The sequence below is a fragment of the Heterodontus francisci genome, chromosome 7 (genome assembly GCF_036365525.1).
Source record: "Heterodontus francisci isolate sHetFra1 chromosome 7, sHetFra1.hap1, whole genome shotgun sequence".
Taxonomy (NCBI): Eukaryota; Metazoa; Chordata; class Chondrichthyes; order Heterodontiformes; family Heterodontidae; genus Heterodontus; species Heterodontus francisci.
The window spans coordinates 134,549,000-134,567,870 of NC_090377.1; the positions used below are offsets into that span (position 1 = coordinate 134,549,000).

At 43.1% G+C, this 18,871-nt stretch overlaps 1 protein-coding gene across 6 annotated transcripts in view; it reads left to right on the plus strand.

The window, feature by feature from the left end:
- pcnt (pericentrin) overlaps positions 1–18,871 on the plus strand; it is a 402,447-nt gene that overhangs the window by 15,399 nt on the left and 368,177 nt on the right. For all 6 annotated transcript variants that reach the window (XM_068036205.1, XM_068036207.1, XM_068036208.1 and 3 more), the window contains exon 2: positions 16,457–16,609. In XM_068036205.1, the coding sequence (XP_067892306.1) occupies positions 16,457–16,609 (153 nt within the window). The remainder of the gene's footprint in view (positions 1–16,456; positions 16,610–18,871) is intronic.

The following is an 18,871-nucleotide window of genomic DNA, read 5'->3' on the forward strand; positions in this document are numbered from 1 at the left end:
TACAGAGAGTAGTAAATGATCGGCAGGCCACGAGTGTTTTGGAATAGTCAAGTCTAGAGGTAACAAAGGCATAGGTGAGAGTTTCAGTAGCAGATGATGTTATGAAAGTGGAAATACGTGGCCTGTCACCTTTCTTAAATAGTGGAGCGGCAGGTGCAATTTTCAAATTGAAAAGGAATTGTTCCTGAATAAAGAGAATTTTGAAGATTTATAGTTAGTGCATCTGCAGTGTTCTCACCTGCTTCCTTTACAAGTCTGGGATGGAAATCATCTGGTCTTGGGGATTAGTCACTCTTCAATACCATTATTTTTTCATTACGTTATTTTGCTTACATTGATATTGGTGAGTCTTGAACTGATTCAGTATTAGTTTCCTTGGGATGGCCAGCATGCTATCCTCTTCCTCCAGTTCAAACACTGAAGCAAAGTAATTATTCAACATTTCTTTTTTTTATTCATTCATGGGATGTAGGCGTCACTGGCCAGGCCAACATTTATTGCCCATCCTTAATTGCCCTTGAGAAGGTGATGGTGAGCTGCCTTCTTGAACCGCTGCAGTCCATTTGGGATCGGTAAACCCACCGTGCTGTTAGGAAGGGAGTTCCAGGATTTTGACCCAGTGAAGGAACGGCGATATAGTTCCAAGTCAAGATGGTGTGTGACTTGGAGGGGATCTTGCAGATGGTGGTGTTCCCATGCATTTGCTGCCCTTGCCCTTCTAGTTGGTAGAGGTCGCGGGTTTGGAAGGTGCTGTCTAAGGAGGCTTGGTGCATTGCTGCAGTGCATCTTGTAGATGGTACACGCTGCTGCCACTGTGCGTCGGTGGTGGAGGAGTGAATGTTTGTAGATGGTGTGCCAATCAAGTGGGCTGCTTTGTCCTGGATGGTGTCGAGCTTCTTGAGTGTTGTTGGAGCTGCACTCGTCCAGGCAAGTGGAGAGTATTCCATAACACTCCTGACTTGTGCCTTGTAGATGGTGGACAGGCTTTGGGGAGTCAGGAGGTGAGTTATTCGCCTCAGGATTCCTAGCCTCTGACCTGCTCTTGTAGCCACGGTATTTATTTGGCTACTCCAGTTCAGTTTCTGGTCAATGGTAGCCCCTAGGATGTTGATAGTGGGGGATTCAGCGATGGTAATGCCGTTGAATGTCAAGGGGAGATGGTAAGTTTCTCTCTTGTTGGAGATGGTCATTGCCTGGCACTTGTGTGGCTCGAATGTTACTTGCCACTTATCAGCCCAAGCCTGGATATTGTCCAGGTCTTGCTGCATTTCTACACAGACTGCTTCAGTATCTGAGGAGTCACGAATGGTGCTGAACATTGTGCAATCATCAGCGCACATCCCCACTTCTGACCTTATGGTTGAAGGAAGGTTATTGATGAAGCAGCTGAAGATGGTTGGGCTTAGGACACTACTCTGAGGAACTCCTGCAGTGATGTCCTGGAGCTCAGATGATTGATCTTCTCCAACAGCCACAACCATCTTCCTTTGCGCTAGGTATGACTCCAGCCAGTGGAGGGTTTTCCCCCTGATTCCCATTGACCTCCGTTTTGCTGGGGCTCCTTGATGCCATACTCGGTCAAATGCTGCCTTGATATCAAGGGCAGTCACTCTCACCTCACCTCTTGAGTTCAGCTCTTTTATCCATGTTTGAACCAAGGCTGTAATGAGGTCAGGAGCTGAGTGGCCCTGGCAGAACCCAAACTGAGTGTATTTTTATTTTATTTACAGTATTGCCATTTATCTGAGCAATATATCGTCCAGATAAACTAAAATAAGCAAAAATAATCACAACAAAAACAAAGGGATAACTTCTGAACGAATTCAAAATATCATTAAATAAAAATAAGAAATGCTGGAACCACTCAGCAGGTCTGGCAGCACCTGTGAAAAGAGAAGCAGAGTTAACGTTTCGGGTCAGTGACCCTTCATCGGAACGGAAATATCATTACCAGTGTTTATGGTGCCAAATAATCACAGAAGGTGTCAAACTTAGTGATGGTTACTGCTTGCACCCGCTCCAGGCCGCAGAGCAAAGGCATCTAGTCACAGCAACCTTCTCCTTCCATGACTTGAAAATTGCTGTCTGAACAAGGTCCAGGAGCATGCCCATGAGAAGATACTCCTGACTTGTCCATTCAATTCACCAGTTTGCCAAAGATTAGGAACATGGGGCTAAAGTGTAAGGGTGGCAAGGGTGCAGAACATACTCTAGGTGGGGGACTTAAATGTCCCTCACCAAGAGTGGCTCTGTAGCACCACTATTGACTGAGCTGGCCGAGTGCTAAAGGACACAGCTGCTAGATTGGGTCTATGGCAGGTCGTGAGGGAACCAACGAGGGAAAAGCATACATGACCTCGTCCTCGCCAATCTGCCTGTCGCAGATGCATCTGTCCATGACAGTATTGGTAGGAATGACTACCACACAGTCCTTGTGGAGACAAAGTCCAGTCTTCACATTGAGGATACCCTCCCTCGTGTTATGTGGCACTGCCACCGTGCTATATGGGAAAGGTTTCAAACAGATCTAGCAATGCAAAACTGGGAATCCTTGAGGTGCTGTGGGCCATCAGCAGCAGCAGAATCTGTAACCTCATGGCCCGGCATATCCCCCACTCTACCATTACCATCACACTGGGGATCAACCTTGGTTCAATGAAGAGTGCAGGGGGGCATGCCAGGAGCAGCACCAGGCATACCTCAAAATGAGGCGTCGACCTGGTGGAGCTACAACCCAGGACTACTTGCATGCCAAACAGTGGAAGCAGCGATAGATCGAGCTAAGCGATCCCACAGCCAACGGATCAGATCTAAACTTTGCAGTCCTGCCACATCCAGTTGTCAGTGGTGGTGGACAATTAAACAACTGACTGGAGGAGGAGGCTCCACAAATATCCCCATCCTCAGTGATGGGGGAACCCAGTACATCAGAGCAGAAGATAAGGCTGAAGCATTTTCTACCATCTTCATGTTCCCATTCAAGTCACACACCATCCTGACTTGGAACTATATCGCCGTTCCTTCACTGTCAATGGGTCAAAATCCTGGAAGTCCCTTCCTAACAGCACTGTGGGTGTACCTACCTCACCTCACCTCACATGGACTGCAGCGGTTCAAGAAGGCTGCTCACCACCACCACCTCAAGCGCAATTAGGGATGAGCAATTAGGGCGGCACAGTGGTTAGCACCGCAGCCTCACAGCTCCAGCAACCGGGTTCAATTCTGGGTACTGACTGTGTGGAGTTTGCAAGGTCTGCGTGGGTTTTCGCTGGGTACTCCGGTTTCCTCCCACCACCAAAAGACTTGCAGGTTAATAGGTAAATTGGCCATTATAAATTGCCCCTAGTATAGGTAGGTGGTAGGGAAATATAGGGACAGGTGGGGATGTGTTAGGAATATGGGATTAATGTAGGATTAGTATAAATGGGTGGTTGATGGTCGGCACAGACACGGTGGGCCGAAGGGCCTATTTCAGTGCTGTATCGCTAAATAAATAAAATAAATAAATGATGGCCTAGCTAGCGACGCCCACATCCCATGAATGAATTAAAAAAAAAACAATCTTCAGCTAGAAGTGCCAAGTGGATGATTCATCTCTGCCTCCTCCTGAAGTCCCCAGCATCACAGATGCCACTCTTCAGCCAGTTGGATTCACTCTGTGATTTCAAGAAACAACTGAATGCACTGGATACTGCAAAGGCTATGCGCCCTGACAACATTCTGGCTATAGTACTGAAGACCTGTGCTCTAGAGCTTGCCGTGCCCCTAGCCAAGCTGTTCTCGTACATCTACAACAATGGTATCTAGCCAGCAATGTGAAAATTGCCCAGGTATGTCCTGTGCACAAAAAGCAGGACAAATCTAACCTAGCGCCCCATCAGTCGATTCTCGATCATCAGTAAAATGATGGAAGGTGTCATCACCAGCGCTATGAAGCGGCACTTGCTTAGCAATAACCTGCTCGGTGATGCTCAGTTTGGGTTTTCCCAAGGCCATTCTGCTGCTGACCTCATTACAGCCTTGTTTCAAACATAGACAAAAGAGCTGAAGTCAAGAGGTGAGGCGAGAGTGACTGCCCTTGACATCAAGGCAGCATTTGACTGAGTATGGCATCAAGGAGCCCTAGCAAAACTGGAGTCAATGGGAATCGGGGAAAACTCTCCGCTGGCTGGAGTCATACCTAGCACAAAGGAAGACGGTTGTGGTTGCTGGAGGTCAATCATCTGAGCTCCAGGACATCACTGCAGGAGTTCCTCAGGGTCGTGTCCTAGGCCCAATCATCTTCAGCTGCTTCATTAATGACCTTCCTTCAATCATAAGGTCAGAAGTGAGGATGTTCGCTGATGATTGCACAATGTTCAGCACCATTCGCGACCCCTCAGATACTGAAGCAGTCCATTTGGAAATGCAGCAAGACCTGGACAATATCTAGGCTTGGGCTGATGAATGGCAAGTAATATTCGTGCCAGGCAATGACCATCTCCAACAAAAGAGAATCTACCATCTCCCCATGACATTCAATGGCATTACAATCGCTGAATTCCCCACTAACAACATCCTAGGGGCTACCTTTGACCAGAAACTGAACTAGAGTAGCCATATAAATACCGTGGCTACAAGAGCAGGTCAGAGGCTAGGAATCCTGAGACGAATAACTCACCTCCTGACTCCCCAAAGCCTGTCCACCATCTACAAGGCACAAGTCAGGAGTGTGATGGAATACTCTCCACTTGCCTGGATGGGTGCAGCTCCAACAACATTCAAGAAGCTCGATACCATCCAGGACAAAGCAGCCCGCTTGTTTGGCTGAAACATTCACTCCCTCCACCACCGATGCACGGTGGCAGCAGTGTGTACCATCCAAAAAATGCACTGCAGCAACGCACGGAGGCTCCTTCGACAGCACCTTCCAGACCCACGACGTGTACCACCTAGAAGGACAAGGGCAGCAAATGAATGGGAGCACCACCTCTACGCCACACACCATCCTGACTTGAACTATATCGCTGTTCCTTCACTGTTACTTGGTCAAAATCCTGGAACTCCTAAACAGCACTGTGGGTGTACCTACCCCACACGAACTGCAGCAGTTCAAGAAGGCAGCTCGCCACCACTTTCTCGAGGGCAATTAGGGATGGGCAATAAATGCTTTCCTAGCCAGCGATGCCCTCATCTCATGATTGAATTAAAAAAACAATGAAGAGCAACCCCTTCAGGGGCCGCAACCTTTTTTTATATATACGTGGGCCACAGACTCTTCTAGGTTGCAGAATTCACATGCGGCCTGAGAGTTTTTGAAGCTACTTTTTAAAAAAAAAAGCTTGCACGTTACTGCCCCATGCAATATATCCACCCCAGTTACCCAATGCTGCAGGGAAGGCTCCTGCATAGAGAGCCTTCCTTTGGGGCCCACATCTGCTTCACGCCAAGTTGGCTTGCTGGGGCTCATCCTGATGGAGGGCGAGGAAGTGAAGTATGTTTGCACCTGCGTGGAATAGCCGAGAGGAGAGAGCAGACATGGGAGCTGCATCTTAATATGGTGCACTGCTGCTGACAAAGCATGTAGCACTGTCTGAGATCGCACAAATTCACAGGATATTCAGCTGTTTCTATTATTGAAAAGCACTGAAGCCAAATGCTGCACACTAGATACAATTGGGTGGCAGGCTAAACTGACTCTTGCGTTTCAGCAATCTTGAAAATTTTCTGATGAAGCTTATTACTCACAAGTAAGAGTGTTAAGAGCAGCAAAGCTGACAGTATGATCACTTTATGTTCACAGCATTATAAGTTGATTTTGGTTTCGACAGTTCTACCAATTAAAATGAATCCTAGATCCCCAGAGGACTGTGCAAGAAATACATCTATCCATCTGGTATTGGGGTGGGGTGGTGGGAAGGAGAATGCAATGAAAGGGAAACTGTTCTATTTCTGATGCATTGAACTATGACAGAGACAAAATAAGATACATGAAAGGTTAGCTTTTGAGAAGGCTGTTTTTCAGGTTTACAGTTTTGACTGTCTTTGCAAACTTAATCTGGTGTCTTAGTGTAATCTTTCAACTGATGCAAACTTGCTTGAAATATTTTTTCCCCATATGGCAGTTAAAACAAAATATTGTTTTCTTCCCATCTTTGCTGAAGCTGCTCACTTCTTGCTGGGTTTCAATTCCACAGGTGCTGGTTGCCCTTTGACCTGAGCCTAATGGCCATGCACATGTGAGTGTTGTCTTGCTGTTAGATTGTGTGGCTTCACAGCTGAGCCTTGCCCTGTATACTCAGAACATCAATAGGGGTCACTGGATAGTCATCAGGATCTGGCAATTGTTTTCCTCCCTAATTTGGAGGCACTGTGCCCATTTCAAGTCCTGTCTCAGATCTGCTTGCTGTGTAAAGTTGAGGGATCAAGCCTGCTTCCTTCCTGGTCTGTGTGTCAGCACTGAATAAACTGTGTCAATAGGGGATCTCTTGAATTCTATTTCTGATGAGCATGGGATTAAGCAACAGCATTTTAAAAGTGAGCATTTTGTAGGTTGAACTGGTTACTATGACTATATGAAAGACTTATTTCAAATTCTGAACTTTTTTTTGGTTTGAAACTAAAAATAGTTTTTTCGATGAGCACAAAATGTTGGTGTGATACAGAAGGCGTGTTGATGTTACTGAGAAGCTGCTTAGAAAAGCAGCTGTCTCTGAAAACTGCTACTTAATACAGTGGCTTAGAACAGATACAATCCATGAGAACAGGAGTTATGCCATTCTGCCCCTTCACCCTGTTCTGCCATTCAATTAGATCACAGCTGATATGTACCTTTTTAACTCCTTTTCTCCCCCCCCCCCCTCCTTTTTACTTGTTACCCTTACCTAACATTCTCAGTCTTAAATTTCAATTGTCCCATTATCCACAGTCTTTTTGGGGAGAAGAGAGTTCTTTATTTCCACCACCCTTTTGTGTGGAAAAAGTGCTTAGCGATGTCACTCTTGAATGGCTGAGCACTAATTTTAAAATTGTGCTGTCTTGCAAAGCCTGGCTACCCGACCTGAACCCAACTCAACCCGACTACATGTGTTGGGTTCATTTCGGGTCCGGTCGAAATTCCGAGTCCAGCATTCAGCCTCGGGTCGGGTTGGGCCGGACACTGCTTCCGGGAAGTCACGGGATCAGGCTTACCCATGATTCCTCACAACTCCATCTGCAGCCTGCTGCTGGAACACATGAAGTATATTCGTGTCTGGTCGGGTTTTAATTTTATACCCGAGCCAGGCTTTACTGTCTCGTCCTAGATTCCCCGACTGTGGAAATAGCTTCTTTGAACTTTCTTGAACCATTTTATCATTTTAAGTGCTGGCACAAATTATTGGAAACATTTTTGACATCAAAAGGCTTTGCTCAACATTTTAGTTATTCATATCCGTTATATCAGTGGACTTGTTGGTAGTGTTAATGGTTTCTGGACACTCCTAGCCCATCAGCTGCTTTGACTACCCTGAAGGTAATCTCTTGTCTCAAGCTGGATGAGTCTGGACAGATGGTAGCAGTGCTATATTTTTCTGACTTCTGGGATCAGATGATTTCTTGGGCTATTCTTGGTCTTCTGGGTATCTGTCCTTTTTGGAGAGACATGGGGAATTTTCATAAACTGAAGGATAAGAAATCTTCTAGAATTGGATTTTTTTTAACGGCACTCTGCCAGTTCTTTTTTGGTGGTGGTTAAGATTGATTTAGTTCATTTTATTTATTTATTGATACAGCACTGAAGCAGGCCCTTCGGCCCACCGAGTCTGTGCCGACCAACAACCACCCATTTATACTAATCCTACATTAATCCCATATTCCTACCACATCCCCTCAATTCCCCTACCACCTACCTACACTAGGGGCAATTTATAATGGCCAATTTACATATCACCTGGAAGCCTTTGGCTGTGGGAGCACCCGGCAGAAACCCACGCGGTCACGGGGAGAACTTGCAAACTCCACACAGGCAGTACCCAGAACTGAACCTGGGTCGCTGGAGCTGTGAGGCTGCGGTGCTAACCACTGTGCCGCCCTCATCCCAGTTATTTAATTTGCCACAAGTTTAATACTTTACACAAAGAAAACACAAAAATTTGATCTGTGAATTAAACGTCTGGCGGCTGCACAAGTGCTATAGGGTTCAAACCACAATCATACAACACAGAAGGCTGCCACATGTCTGTGCTGGCTTTTTGAAAGAATTATCCAAATGGTCCCACCCCTTGCTTTTGCCCCATAGGAGTGTATCTCCTTTTCAGGTATATATCAATCTCCTTTTGGAAGTTACAATTGAATCTGCTTGACCACCCTTTTTAAGGCATTGCATTCCAGATGATAACTTACTGCATCAAAAAGAAATTCTCCATTTCCTTGCTGGATTTATTTTTGGTATTGATCTTAAATCTGTGTCCTGTGGCCAGTGCAAATACTTTCTTCACATCTACTTATCAAAACACATAATTTTGAAGATCTTTATCAAATGTCCACTTAACCTTTTGCTCTAAGGAGAACAACCCCAGCTTCTGTAGTTTTGACCTGACTGAAGTCCCTCATCCTTGGTACCATTCTGATAAATCTCCTCTGCAATCTGTCTAGGGTCTTGATACCCTAAAGTGTAGTGTCCGGGATTGGACATCATACTCTATCTGAGGCCTACCAGTGATTTCTATAGATTTGTTTGTCTTTGTACTTTGTCTCTGTTTATAAAGCCAAGAAGTCTGTATTTTTTGACAGCTTTTATAAACTTGCCCTGCCATCTATAAAGGTTTGTGTATATGAATCCTTTTCAGAATTGTACCATTTGGTTTATGTTGCCTCTTGGTTTTTCCTTCCAAAATTTATCACTCCATATTTCTCTGCATTAAATTTCATCTGTGTATTTGCCCACTTCACCAGTCTGTCTTGGTTCTCTTGAAGCCTATTCTCCTCACTGTTTACTACATTTCCAAGCTTTGTGTCATCTGAAAACTTTGAAATTATGACCCCTAATATACAAATATCAGTCATTTGAGATACATTAATGCCGTAACAAATTTTGGATCCACGCTGCTACTGTTCCTTTTAATTCTATTGGCTTCAATTTTAATAAGTAGTCTTTAAACCAGGTTTCCATTATTGTTACTACATCATGATCTAATGTTTGAATGTCACACCTCCAAGAGGATTCCTGCATTGCTGCCTCTTCTTCCTACTATGTCAGATGGCCACTCATTTTACTATTCTCCTGACCTATCCATGGCTATGGGGTGACCAACTTTGAGGAATGTGTGTTGCTTTATCAGGAAAATGTCCCATTTGATCACTGAGTAAATGCTAGTGGCTTCTTTTGCGAGAGAGGCTGTATCTTGTATCATGGCAATCAGGAGCTGTGGGCTTTTCTGATTTGAAAAACCTGTACTTGCAAAAATACTTGGAAATCATTTAATGTCCACATCTGGGGATAATATTTCTCTACCAGAAAGTTTGAAACACTTGAATTCCACTTGAGTCTGTCCAGGCAAGGTACTGAGAAGACATTGTTCCTTTTGAATGCTTGCCTGAGTTCTGATCTCAAGCTAGCAATTGGGGTTGTGTTGAGCAGTGCTGAGGTGCAACAGAAGAGGCAATTATTGTTAAAGCCAGCTTTGAGCTGAACCATCTAGACCAGAAGGCCACAGGTTTGCGTCTCAACTGAGTTAACTGATCTTGGTTGTGGCATTATAATTGCATAGAATTTTGCAAATCAACTCTTAACTCTGAACCAGTGAGAGAAAAATTAGTCAATGTTGCCATTCCAATTGGCTTTACTGTTTGAAAGTACCTTTGTGTGATAGTCAAATGAGGACCTCTATCTCATCCATAATATGGTGTCAGCCAAAGCTCATTTGGTAGCACTGTTGCCTCAGTTAGATGGTTGTGGGTTCAAGTCTGTCTCAGGGACTTGAGAACAAAATCTAAGATGACGCTTCATTACTGAAGTTGTGCCATTTCTCAGATGAGATGTTAAAGCCAAGTTTCGGTCTCAATTAAGGATTTCAGCCCTTGGATTGGAAAATCGCCAACGTCACTCCAAGGGGGTGGGGGGTAGATGGTGGATGGGGTGGGGGGGCCTAGGAGGTGTAGAATGGGGCATGGGGTGACATAGGAAGATGGGTGGGATGAGATGGGAATGGCATGAGAGAGATTGCATGGAATGGCACAGGATGAAATTCTTTTAAAATTAAGATATTAATTTTCGCAAATGTCTTACAGGTCTCTGTTAGTCTCCAATATTGCTTTCTGCCAATGAAGTCTCGCTCTCAGATGAAACCTTCTGAATGAAATTGGATCTTTGGTAGTTGCAGTTGTTGAGGCCTTTTTTTTCTATCCAATCAGTTATCTTCAGCAAAAGATCTGATTTTTGTGTGCATGTCTGATTCTCCCATTTTTGTGATGTCTTTTCTCAGGGATCCTGTTCAGTATCACCAAGATCTTTCTACCAGGGAAATGTAACAGGATGATGTCTCCTTTTCTCCTGGAATGGAAAACCAGACACCTCGCAATGCATTTCTCAAGTTACAGAGTGCAGAAAAAGTCCCTGAAAGTTCTAGTATTCCATTCCAGGGAAAACCGATAAATCTTCAACTCTGGTGGCCTAAGATACTTTGTGGCACTTTGGAAATGCTGAGTATGTGGTCGTTTTGGGGCGTGTCTGAGCTCTAAATGCTGAGATTTGTCCAAGAATGTCCAGAACAGTTTTACAAACTGTTACTTTAATCGGATGGGACTGTCAGTAGCACCCGCAAGTGTGCTAAAATTAGTCTCCAGATTGATGACTGGACAGGAAGCTACTTCAGAGTTGATGCAAGATTTATTTGAATGTTGATACCAATGTGCCATAGGAAAAATCACTTCAAAGCCAAGATGCTTTAATGTTGCAGGATGCAGTTTTTCTGGGCCAATCCTAATTGATGACCTAAATTGCTTCTCATCAGTGATACATGCAATACTAGTTACACAGTTCAGAAATTCTTTACCAATGATTGTGTTGAAAAAAGAAAGACATAGTGCCTTGCACAACCTCAGGACGTCCCAAAGTGCTTTACAGCCACTTTTCTAGTGTAAACACTCTTATAATGTAGGAAGTGTGGTAGCCAATTTGTGCACAGCAAGTTCCTACAAACAGCGATGTGATAGTGAGCCAATAATCTTTTTTCTGAGGTTGATTTGAGGGATAAATACTGGCCTAGGACGCCAGGGATAGCTCCTCTGCTTTCTTTGAAATAATGCCATAGGATCTTTTATGCCCACCTGAGAGGGCAGAATGGGCCTCAGTTTAACATCACATCTGAAAGCCAGCAGCTCCAGCATTGCAGCATTCCATCAGTACAGCACTGAAGTATCAGCCTGGGTATTTGTGCTCAAATCCCTAGAGTGGGACTTGAACCTACAACCTCAAAGGCGCGAGTATGACCAGCTGAGCCACAACTAACACTGTTGAGTGCTTTTCACAGTTCAAGTGGACATAGATGAGAATTGTACATATTTTCCCTGCATTGATTTACTGAAATTCTAATTGATCAATATTTAATTATGGTAGGCATAGATTGAAAGATAAATTGTTTTACTCTGCCTTCTGAGCATTTTTAAATAAATATTCCATAATTGAACTCCACTGTACAATTTCTCTGTTTATTCTTGACTGACATTCTGAAATCTGTACACTAATGAATATAAGCTTCCAGAAAGGAATTCCGTAAAGGCTAGTATATTGTACTGACTTTATTTTTAAAAAAGATATAAATATACATACGTTGCTCTTCCAATGTTCCATTTCATGGTATTTTTCTCACACAAAGAACCAAATGCTTCTTCTGTGAATATCTATTCTTGTTTTCCCCCACTTTTTTTTAAATCTATCTTTTAATTTTTTTCTATCCCACCCCAGGCCCTGTCCTTTTTATTTTTAGTTGCTTTTGTCATGTCTTTCAATCTTCTTGTAAGATTCTTCCCCTGCAACTTCCTTCTTAGCTTAGCTGCTTCTATGTTATGATTGGGAATGGACTGCCTGGAAGGTTGGTGGAAGCAGATGTAATTGCTTTCAAAAGGGTGTTGGATAATACTTGAAAAGGAAAATGTATTGTTATGGGGGAAAGTGCAGGGAGTGGAACTAATCAATCAATTGGGCATTTATCAAATGAATTCATGGTGTGGCAAAAATGGCTGTTGCATTTTCCATCATAACTGAATGCATTTTATCGTCTGCAAAAGAACTATCGACATCCTGGGGGTTACCATTGGCCAGAAATTGAACTGGACCAGCCACATAAATACTGTGGCTACAAGAGCAGGTCAGAGGCTGGGAATTCTGTGGTGAGTAACTCACCTCCTGACCCCCCAGTGGCCTGTCCACCATCTACAAGGCACATGTCAGGAGCGTAATGGAACACTCTCCACTTGCCTGGATGGGTGCAGCTCCAACAACACTCGAGAAGCTCGACACCATCCAGAACAAAGCAGCTGGCTTTATTGGCACCCATCCACCACCTTAAACATTCACTCCCTCCACCACCGACGCACAGTGGCAGCAGTGTGTACCATATACAGGATGCACTGCAGCAACTCACCAAGGCTCCTTCGAGGGCAACTTCCAAATCTGTGACCTCAACCACCTAGAAGGATAAGGGCAGCAGATGCATGGGAATACCACCTGCAAGTTCCCCTCTAAGCCAAACACCATCCTGACTTTTAAAAAAAAAAAAAAAATTCTTTCTTGGGACGTGGGCATTGCTGGCAAGGCCAGCATTTGTTGCCCATCCCTAATTTCCCTTGACAATGGAGTGGCTATTTCAAATGCAGTTAAGAGTCAACCACATTGCTGTGGGTCTGGAGTCACATGTAGGCCAGACCGGGTAATGATGGCAGAATTCCTTCCCTAAGGGACATTAGTGAACCAGATGGGTTTTTACGACGATCGATAGTTTGAGACTAGCTTTCAATTCCAGATTTTTAAAATCAATTAATTTAGCTTAATTAATTAAATTTAAATTCCACCAGCTGCTGTGGTGGGTTTTGAACCTGTGTCCCCAGGGCATTGGCCTGGAACTCTGGATTACTAGTTCAGTAACATTACCACTATGCTACCATCTGCCCCTATCGCAGTTCCTTCACTGTCGCTGGGTCAAAATCTTGGAACTTCCTTCCTAACAGCACTGTCGGTGCACCTACACCCCAAGGACTGCAGCAGTTCAAGAAGGCAGCTCACCACCACCATCTCAAGGGCAATTAGGGATGGACAATAAATACTGACCTCGCCAGCGACGCCCACATCTCACCAATGAATTTACAAAAAAAGGCTTTCAATACTTGTAACACATGATAAATCGCAATATGAATATAATTAATATAAACGCAAGGCTTTCTTTTCTCTCATTTTTTCACTTGGCCAGGGAAGAGGTTATTTTTGATCTTGTTTTGTGTAATGAAACGGGGTTAATTAGTAATTTCATAGTAAGGGATCCTTTCGGAAAGAGTGATCATGCTATGATAAACTCAGTGTGAAATTCTAAGTTAAAAAGCAAAATACTGCAGATGCTGGAAATCTGAAATAAAAACAAGAAATACTCAGCAGGGCTGGCAGCATCAGTGGCGAGAGAAGCAGAGTTAACATTTAGAGTCTCTGACCTGAAACGTTAACTCTGCTTCTCTCTCCACAGATGCTGCCAGACCTGCAGAGTATTTCCAGCATTTCTTGTTTTGATTATGTGAAATTCTAAGTGTCAGGTACATAACTCCGAAACAAGAGTCTTGAACTTGGATAAAGCCAATTCCATAGGTATGAGGTGCAAGTTGGCTAAGGTAGATCGGAAAATTAAATTAAAAGATATGAGAATAGATGAATAGCGAGCATTTAAAGAAATATTTAGTAATTCTCAATGAGTTTACATTCCATTGAGAAATTAAAAACTAGAAGAAAAAGAGATCTATCCATGGCTAATCCGCGAAGTTAAGAATAATAATTAAAAGAGGCGGCTTATCGTATTCCCAAGGGTAGTCAGCCTGAGAATTGGGAGAGTTTTAGGTACCAGCAAAAGATGACCAAAACATTAATAGAGGGCAAGGAATAAAATGAGAGTGAACTAGCCATAAATATAACAACAGATTGTATGACGTTCTACAAGTAAAAAGGAAGAAAGTTGCAAAAGTAAACATGGGTCTCTTAAAGGCTAAGACAGAGGAAATTATCATGGGAAATAAGGAAATAGCAGGTATTAAACAAATATTTTTTATCTTCACAGTAGAAGACACACAAACACATACAAGAAACAGTGGGTAACCAAGGGTCCAATGAGAGTGAGAAACTTTAAGTAATATTAGTAAAGGAAAGGTGTTGTAGAAATTAATGGACTGAAAGCTGACAAATCCCCTTGACTTGGCAGCTTACATCCCAGGGTTTCAAGAAAAGGTGCCTGCAGAGGTAGTGGATGAACTAGTTGTGGTCTTCCAAAGATCCCTCATTTCTGGAAGAGTCCTTTTTAGATTGGAAGGTAGCAAATGTAGCACTGCTATCCAAGAAAGATGGGAGAGAGAAAGCAGGGAACTACAGACCAGTTAGCCTAACATCAGTCATCTGGAATGTGTTGGAATCCATTATTAAGCAAGTGGTAACAGGGTATTTAGAAAATCCTATGATTAGGCAGAATCAACATGGTTTCATGAAAGGGAAATTGTTTTGTACAAATCTGTTTGTTTCATGAGGATGTAACTGGAGGATAGATAGAGGGGAATCAGTGGATGTAGTATATTTAGATTGTCAAAAGATGTTTGATAAGGTGCCAGATGAAAGGTTGTTGCACAAGATGGAGACTTATGGGGTTGGGATAATAGGGATTGACGATCAGTCGAAGTACAAAAAATGGTTTATTTTCAGTTTGGCAGGCTGTTACTAGAGCCCTCAGCTCCTTACAATCTAAATGAATGCCTTAGGGGAAGGGACTAAGTGATGTATCCAAGTTTTCTGACGATACAAAGCTAAGTGGGAAAGTAAGTGAGCAAAAAGGGCTCACGTGGAGTATATAGTGGGAAAATATGAAGTTATTTGGTTTGGTAGGAAGAATAGAAAATAGTTTTTGCCCTGATTCCCATTGACTGCAGTTTTGCTAGGGCTCCTTGATGCTCTACTCGGTCAAATGCTGCCTTGATGTCAAGGACAGTCACTCTCCCCTCGCCTCTGGAGTTCACGTCTTTTGTCCATGTTTGGACCAAGGCTGTTATAAGGTCAGGAGCTGAGTGGCCCTGGTGGAACCCAAACTGACCCCTTCTATCACTTTGCTGATGATCACCCACCCAGCTCCCCCCCCCACCCCCAAACTTGCCAAAAAGAGCCAGGGCGACACTGGGACCAATTGTAGTGTCATCTGTGCTCTGCCAGCTAAGACTGGATAATGAACACAGACCATGAAGTGAATATAGGAGCTTCCTGGCCTACGTGGCCTAGTGCATTTACCCAGAATACTGAAGGTTTTCTACATTGTATCTTTCTATTATTCATTAGAACCTTGTTGCTTATAGTAATTTTGTTCTCAGAACTGATTTAGATGAGACATAAGTGTCGCATATAAATACATCATTTGTTCCTAGGAATTGAGCAAATTCTCTATCTTGGGTATTAATCAAATTGTAACCCTGCTGTATTCAGTAAGCTGCAATCATTGTCAGAGGAGACAAGATGCTATTAAATTACTATTTCTGCTGTCTAATTTTGAGGTATTCACTCAATGGGAATATCAATTTAATACGCTGGAAAGGCCAAGAAAGATAGTGCCCTCCTAATTGTCACAGTTTCTGAGGTGACCTTCAATGATTAGATCCTCTCTAGTGGATTGTTGTGGGGGTTTTTCTTCTTAGCCCCATCCACCTCCAGTTTCTTCTTGGATCCATTGGTTAGATTATATATTGTAGTTTTAGAGTCTGAATGTAAAGGGTTTGTGTGGCAAAGCTGTAATCTGTTGTAAGCTGCTTAAAAAGCAGAGGAGCGATATAGCTACACAGCCAACAAATGCAGGGCTGCTCTTGTGCAAAAAAAAAATTCTCTTCACTTATCTCCTGGTGTAAAAATGATAAACTAAGGCTTGTGAGCAGGAGGCATAGTGATGCATATTAACTTGATTTCTAGCATCTCCATCTATAAAATTCTGAGTCGTCTGTTACACAGATTTGTGTACAGGGTCAGAAAAGATAGTCCAATTAAAAGAGAACTGTCAGCAGCACATAGCATAGCTTTTTGTTGCAGAATTGAAATTTTGATTTAACCCACTGAGTGAGAGCATAGTTGCCTATGCAGCCCTGCCCTGGGTCTCACTGGGCTCCAACTTCTCTGTGTGGTCATTGTACTGTAACCTGTCAGCATGCTGGTGCTGTGGTCCTGTTCTCTATTCCTCACATACCTCTCACTTTACCTCTCCTTCACTTTCCTCCACAGCTTGCTCACTACCGACAACAAAAAGCAAAAGGTGACTGCTCGAATTCGACGAAAACGAAGAAGAAGAGGAAGAGCCAGGCTATCCACCAGGATGACCTTCCGTCGGAAGAGCACTCATTAGCTGAACAGGATGGGGCTATCGTAGGACATGAGGTAAATAAGCACACAGAAGTTGCATTTAAAGACTCAATTCCAAAAAAATTGGATCAATAGGAGGGGCTACATAATCATTACAAAAATATTAGTGCACTAAATACTTTAAAGCTACATTATACAGAAATCTCATAACTGTAAAATTCTAGCATTATACATAATGCTAGATATGGTGATACCAGGGTAGGTGGCTTTAAAAAGCCTATGTTTTCAGATCTAATATAATAAACTTCTGTTTTCAAAACCACCATAACTCAAGGTATGCAGTATATGTTGAGCTGAAGAGGTTTCCATAGCACTCAGTAAAAAGTTGCTAATTAAAATGTTCCTTATGTCCTGCCATGTGGTAGAGCAATGATTCTACAGCTAGCATTTTTCACTATTTCTTCCCCACCCCCAAGCCCTTAAACTGAATTTTAATTACTGGCATGCATTTGAAAACGTTTTGCTTTATTGCAGTTTATTGACTCACTGGTTCTGTTGTTTTACTGTTTGTCATTAACTGAGACCCTCCAGAATAAGTATGTGCCTCAGTGTGTGACTAAGTAATATTTGAGGGAGAGAATTTTTAAAATTAACATGACCCTTGGAGAACTGCATAGCAAGAATCCCTGCCATTTTGCTCAAGATTTATAGGTAGTTCCTATTACAGTTTAGCTGTTTTTCATATGTACCTAACAAAGGAATTTAGAATGCAATAGAAAACAGTGCCATACAAAATGGATTTATGTCTCTGCAACTAAAGAATCAAACTGCTGAGTTCATTATGGCAGTTGTTTAGCTCTGAGGAAGTGAAAGGTAAATCATATTGGCTCCTGTCGCTCACCTAAGTTCAGTGAAGTCCAGGGTTGTCATACTGTGGAAGAATGCAATTGGCACAGAGAAGGAAGAAAATGTTTGTGCTAATAATTTCTGTTTTCAGCTACATTTTTTACACCATTCCTGAACTCAACTAACTTTTGAAGGTGAATGATTGGTAGAAATCGAGGTGACTCATACTCCACTTCTCCAGGGCTAAACAGCTGAGGTAATGAACTTGGCAAGTATATCGTAGGAACAGGAGTAGGCCAGAATACTGAAGGTTTTCTACATTGTATCTTTCTATCATTCATTAGAACCTTGTTGCTTATAGTAATTTTGTTCTCAGAACTGATTTAGATGAGACATAAGTGTCGCATATAAATACCCTCAGATTTGTTCTGCCAGTCTAACAGGTCATGGCTGATCTGTACCTCAACTCCATTTATCCTCCTTTTGAATAATTTATCCACTTTATGAATCATATCCTTTGGTATCATTACCGAATGAAAAATATTGATTTCTTCCACAAGCTCCAATTAACCCAGATTCTACAATCTATTTTTGGGTCAGTATTCCTCAGATTCCCATTCCCCTCCTACTTTCTGATTTTACTGTTGAATGGCCTAGCTCTAATTTTAAGATGATGTCCCCTTGTTCTGGATTCTCCTACCAGAGGAACTCTGTTTACTCTAATTTATTTTGTGGAATGTGGGCGTTGCTGACAAAGCCAGCATTTGTTGTCCATCCCTAATTGCCCTTGGGAAGGTGATGGTGAGCTGCCTTCTTGAAGCACTGCCGTCCATCTGGTGCGGGTGCACCCACAGTGCTTGTAAGGAGGGAGTTCCAGGAGTTTGATCCAGTGACAGTGAAGGAATGGTGATATATTTTGATGGGCTATATGGTCTACTTCTGCTCCTATTTCTTGTGTTCTTGTGAGTCAGGATGGTTTGTGGCTTCGAAGGGAACTTGCAGATGGTGGTGTTTCCACACGTCTGCTGTCCTTGTCCTTCTAGGTGGAAGAGGTCGTGTGTTTGGAAGGTGCTGTCAAAGGAGGCATGCTGAGTTGCTGCAGTGCATCTTGGTATGGTACGCACTCCTGCCACTGCATTGGTGGTGGAGGGAGTGAATGTTGAAGGTGGTGGATGGGGTGCCGATCAAGCAGGCTGCTTTGTCCTAGATAGTGTTGAGCTTCCTGAGTGTTGTTGGAGCCGCACTCATCCAGGCAAATGGAGAGTATTCCATCACGCTCCTGGTGTCGGTACATCCACAGTGTTGTTCAGAAGTGGGGGCGTGTTCCAGGTTTTTGACCTAGTGACAAAGGAAAAATGATATAAGACTGTAGTGGGAATTTTTTTTTTGTGTATATGCCCCCTGGTAGCAGCACTGAAGTGGTAGATGTGTAATATCTACATTCATGACATTTTAATGATCTATGTAGATGGACTTTCAAGTCTCTTTGGA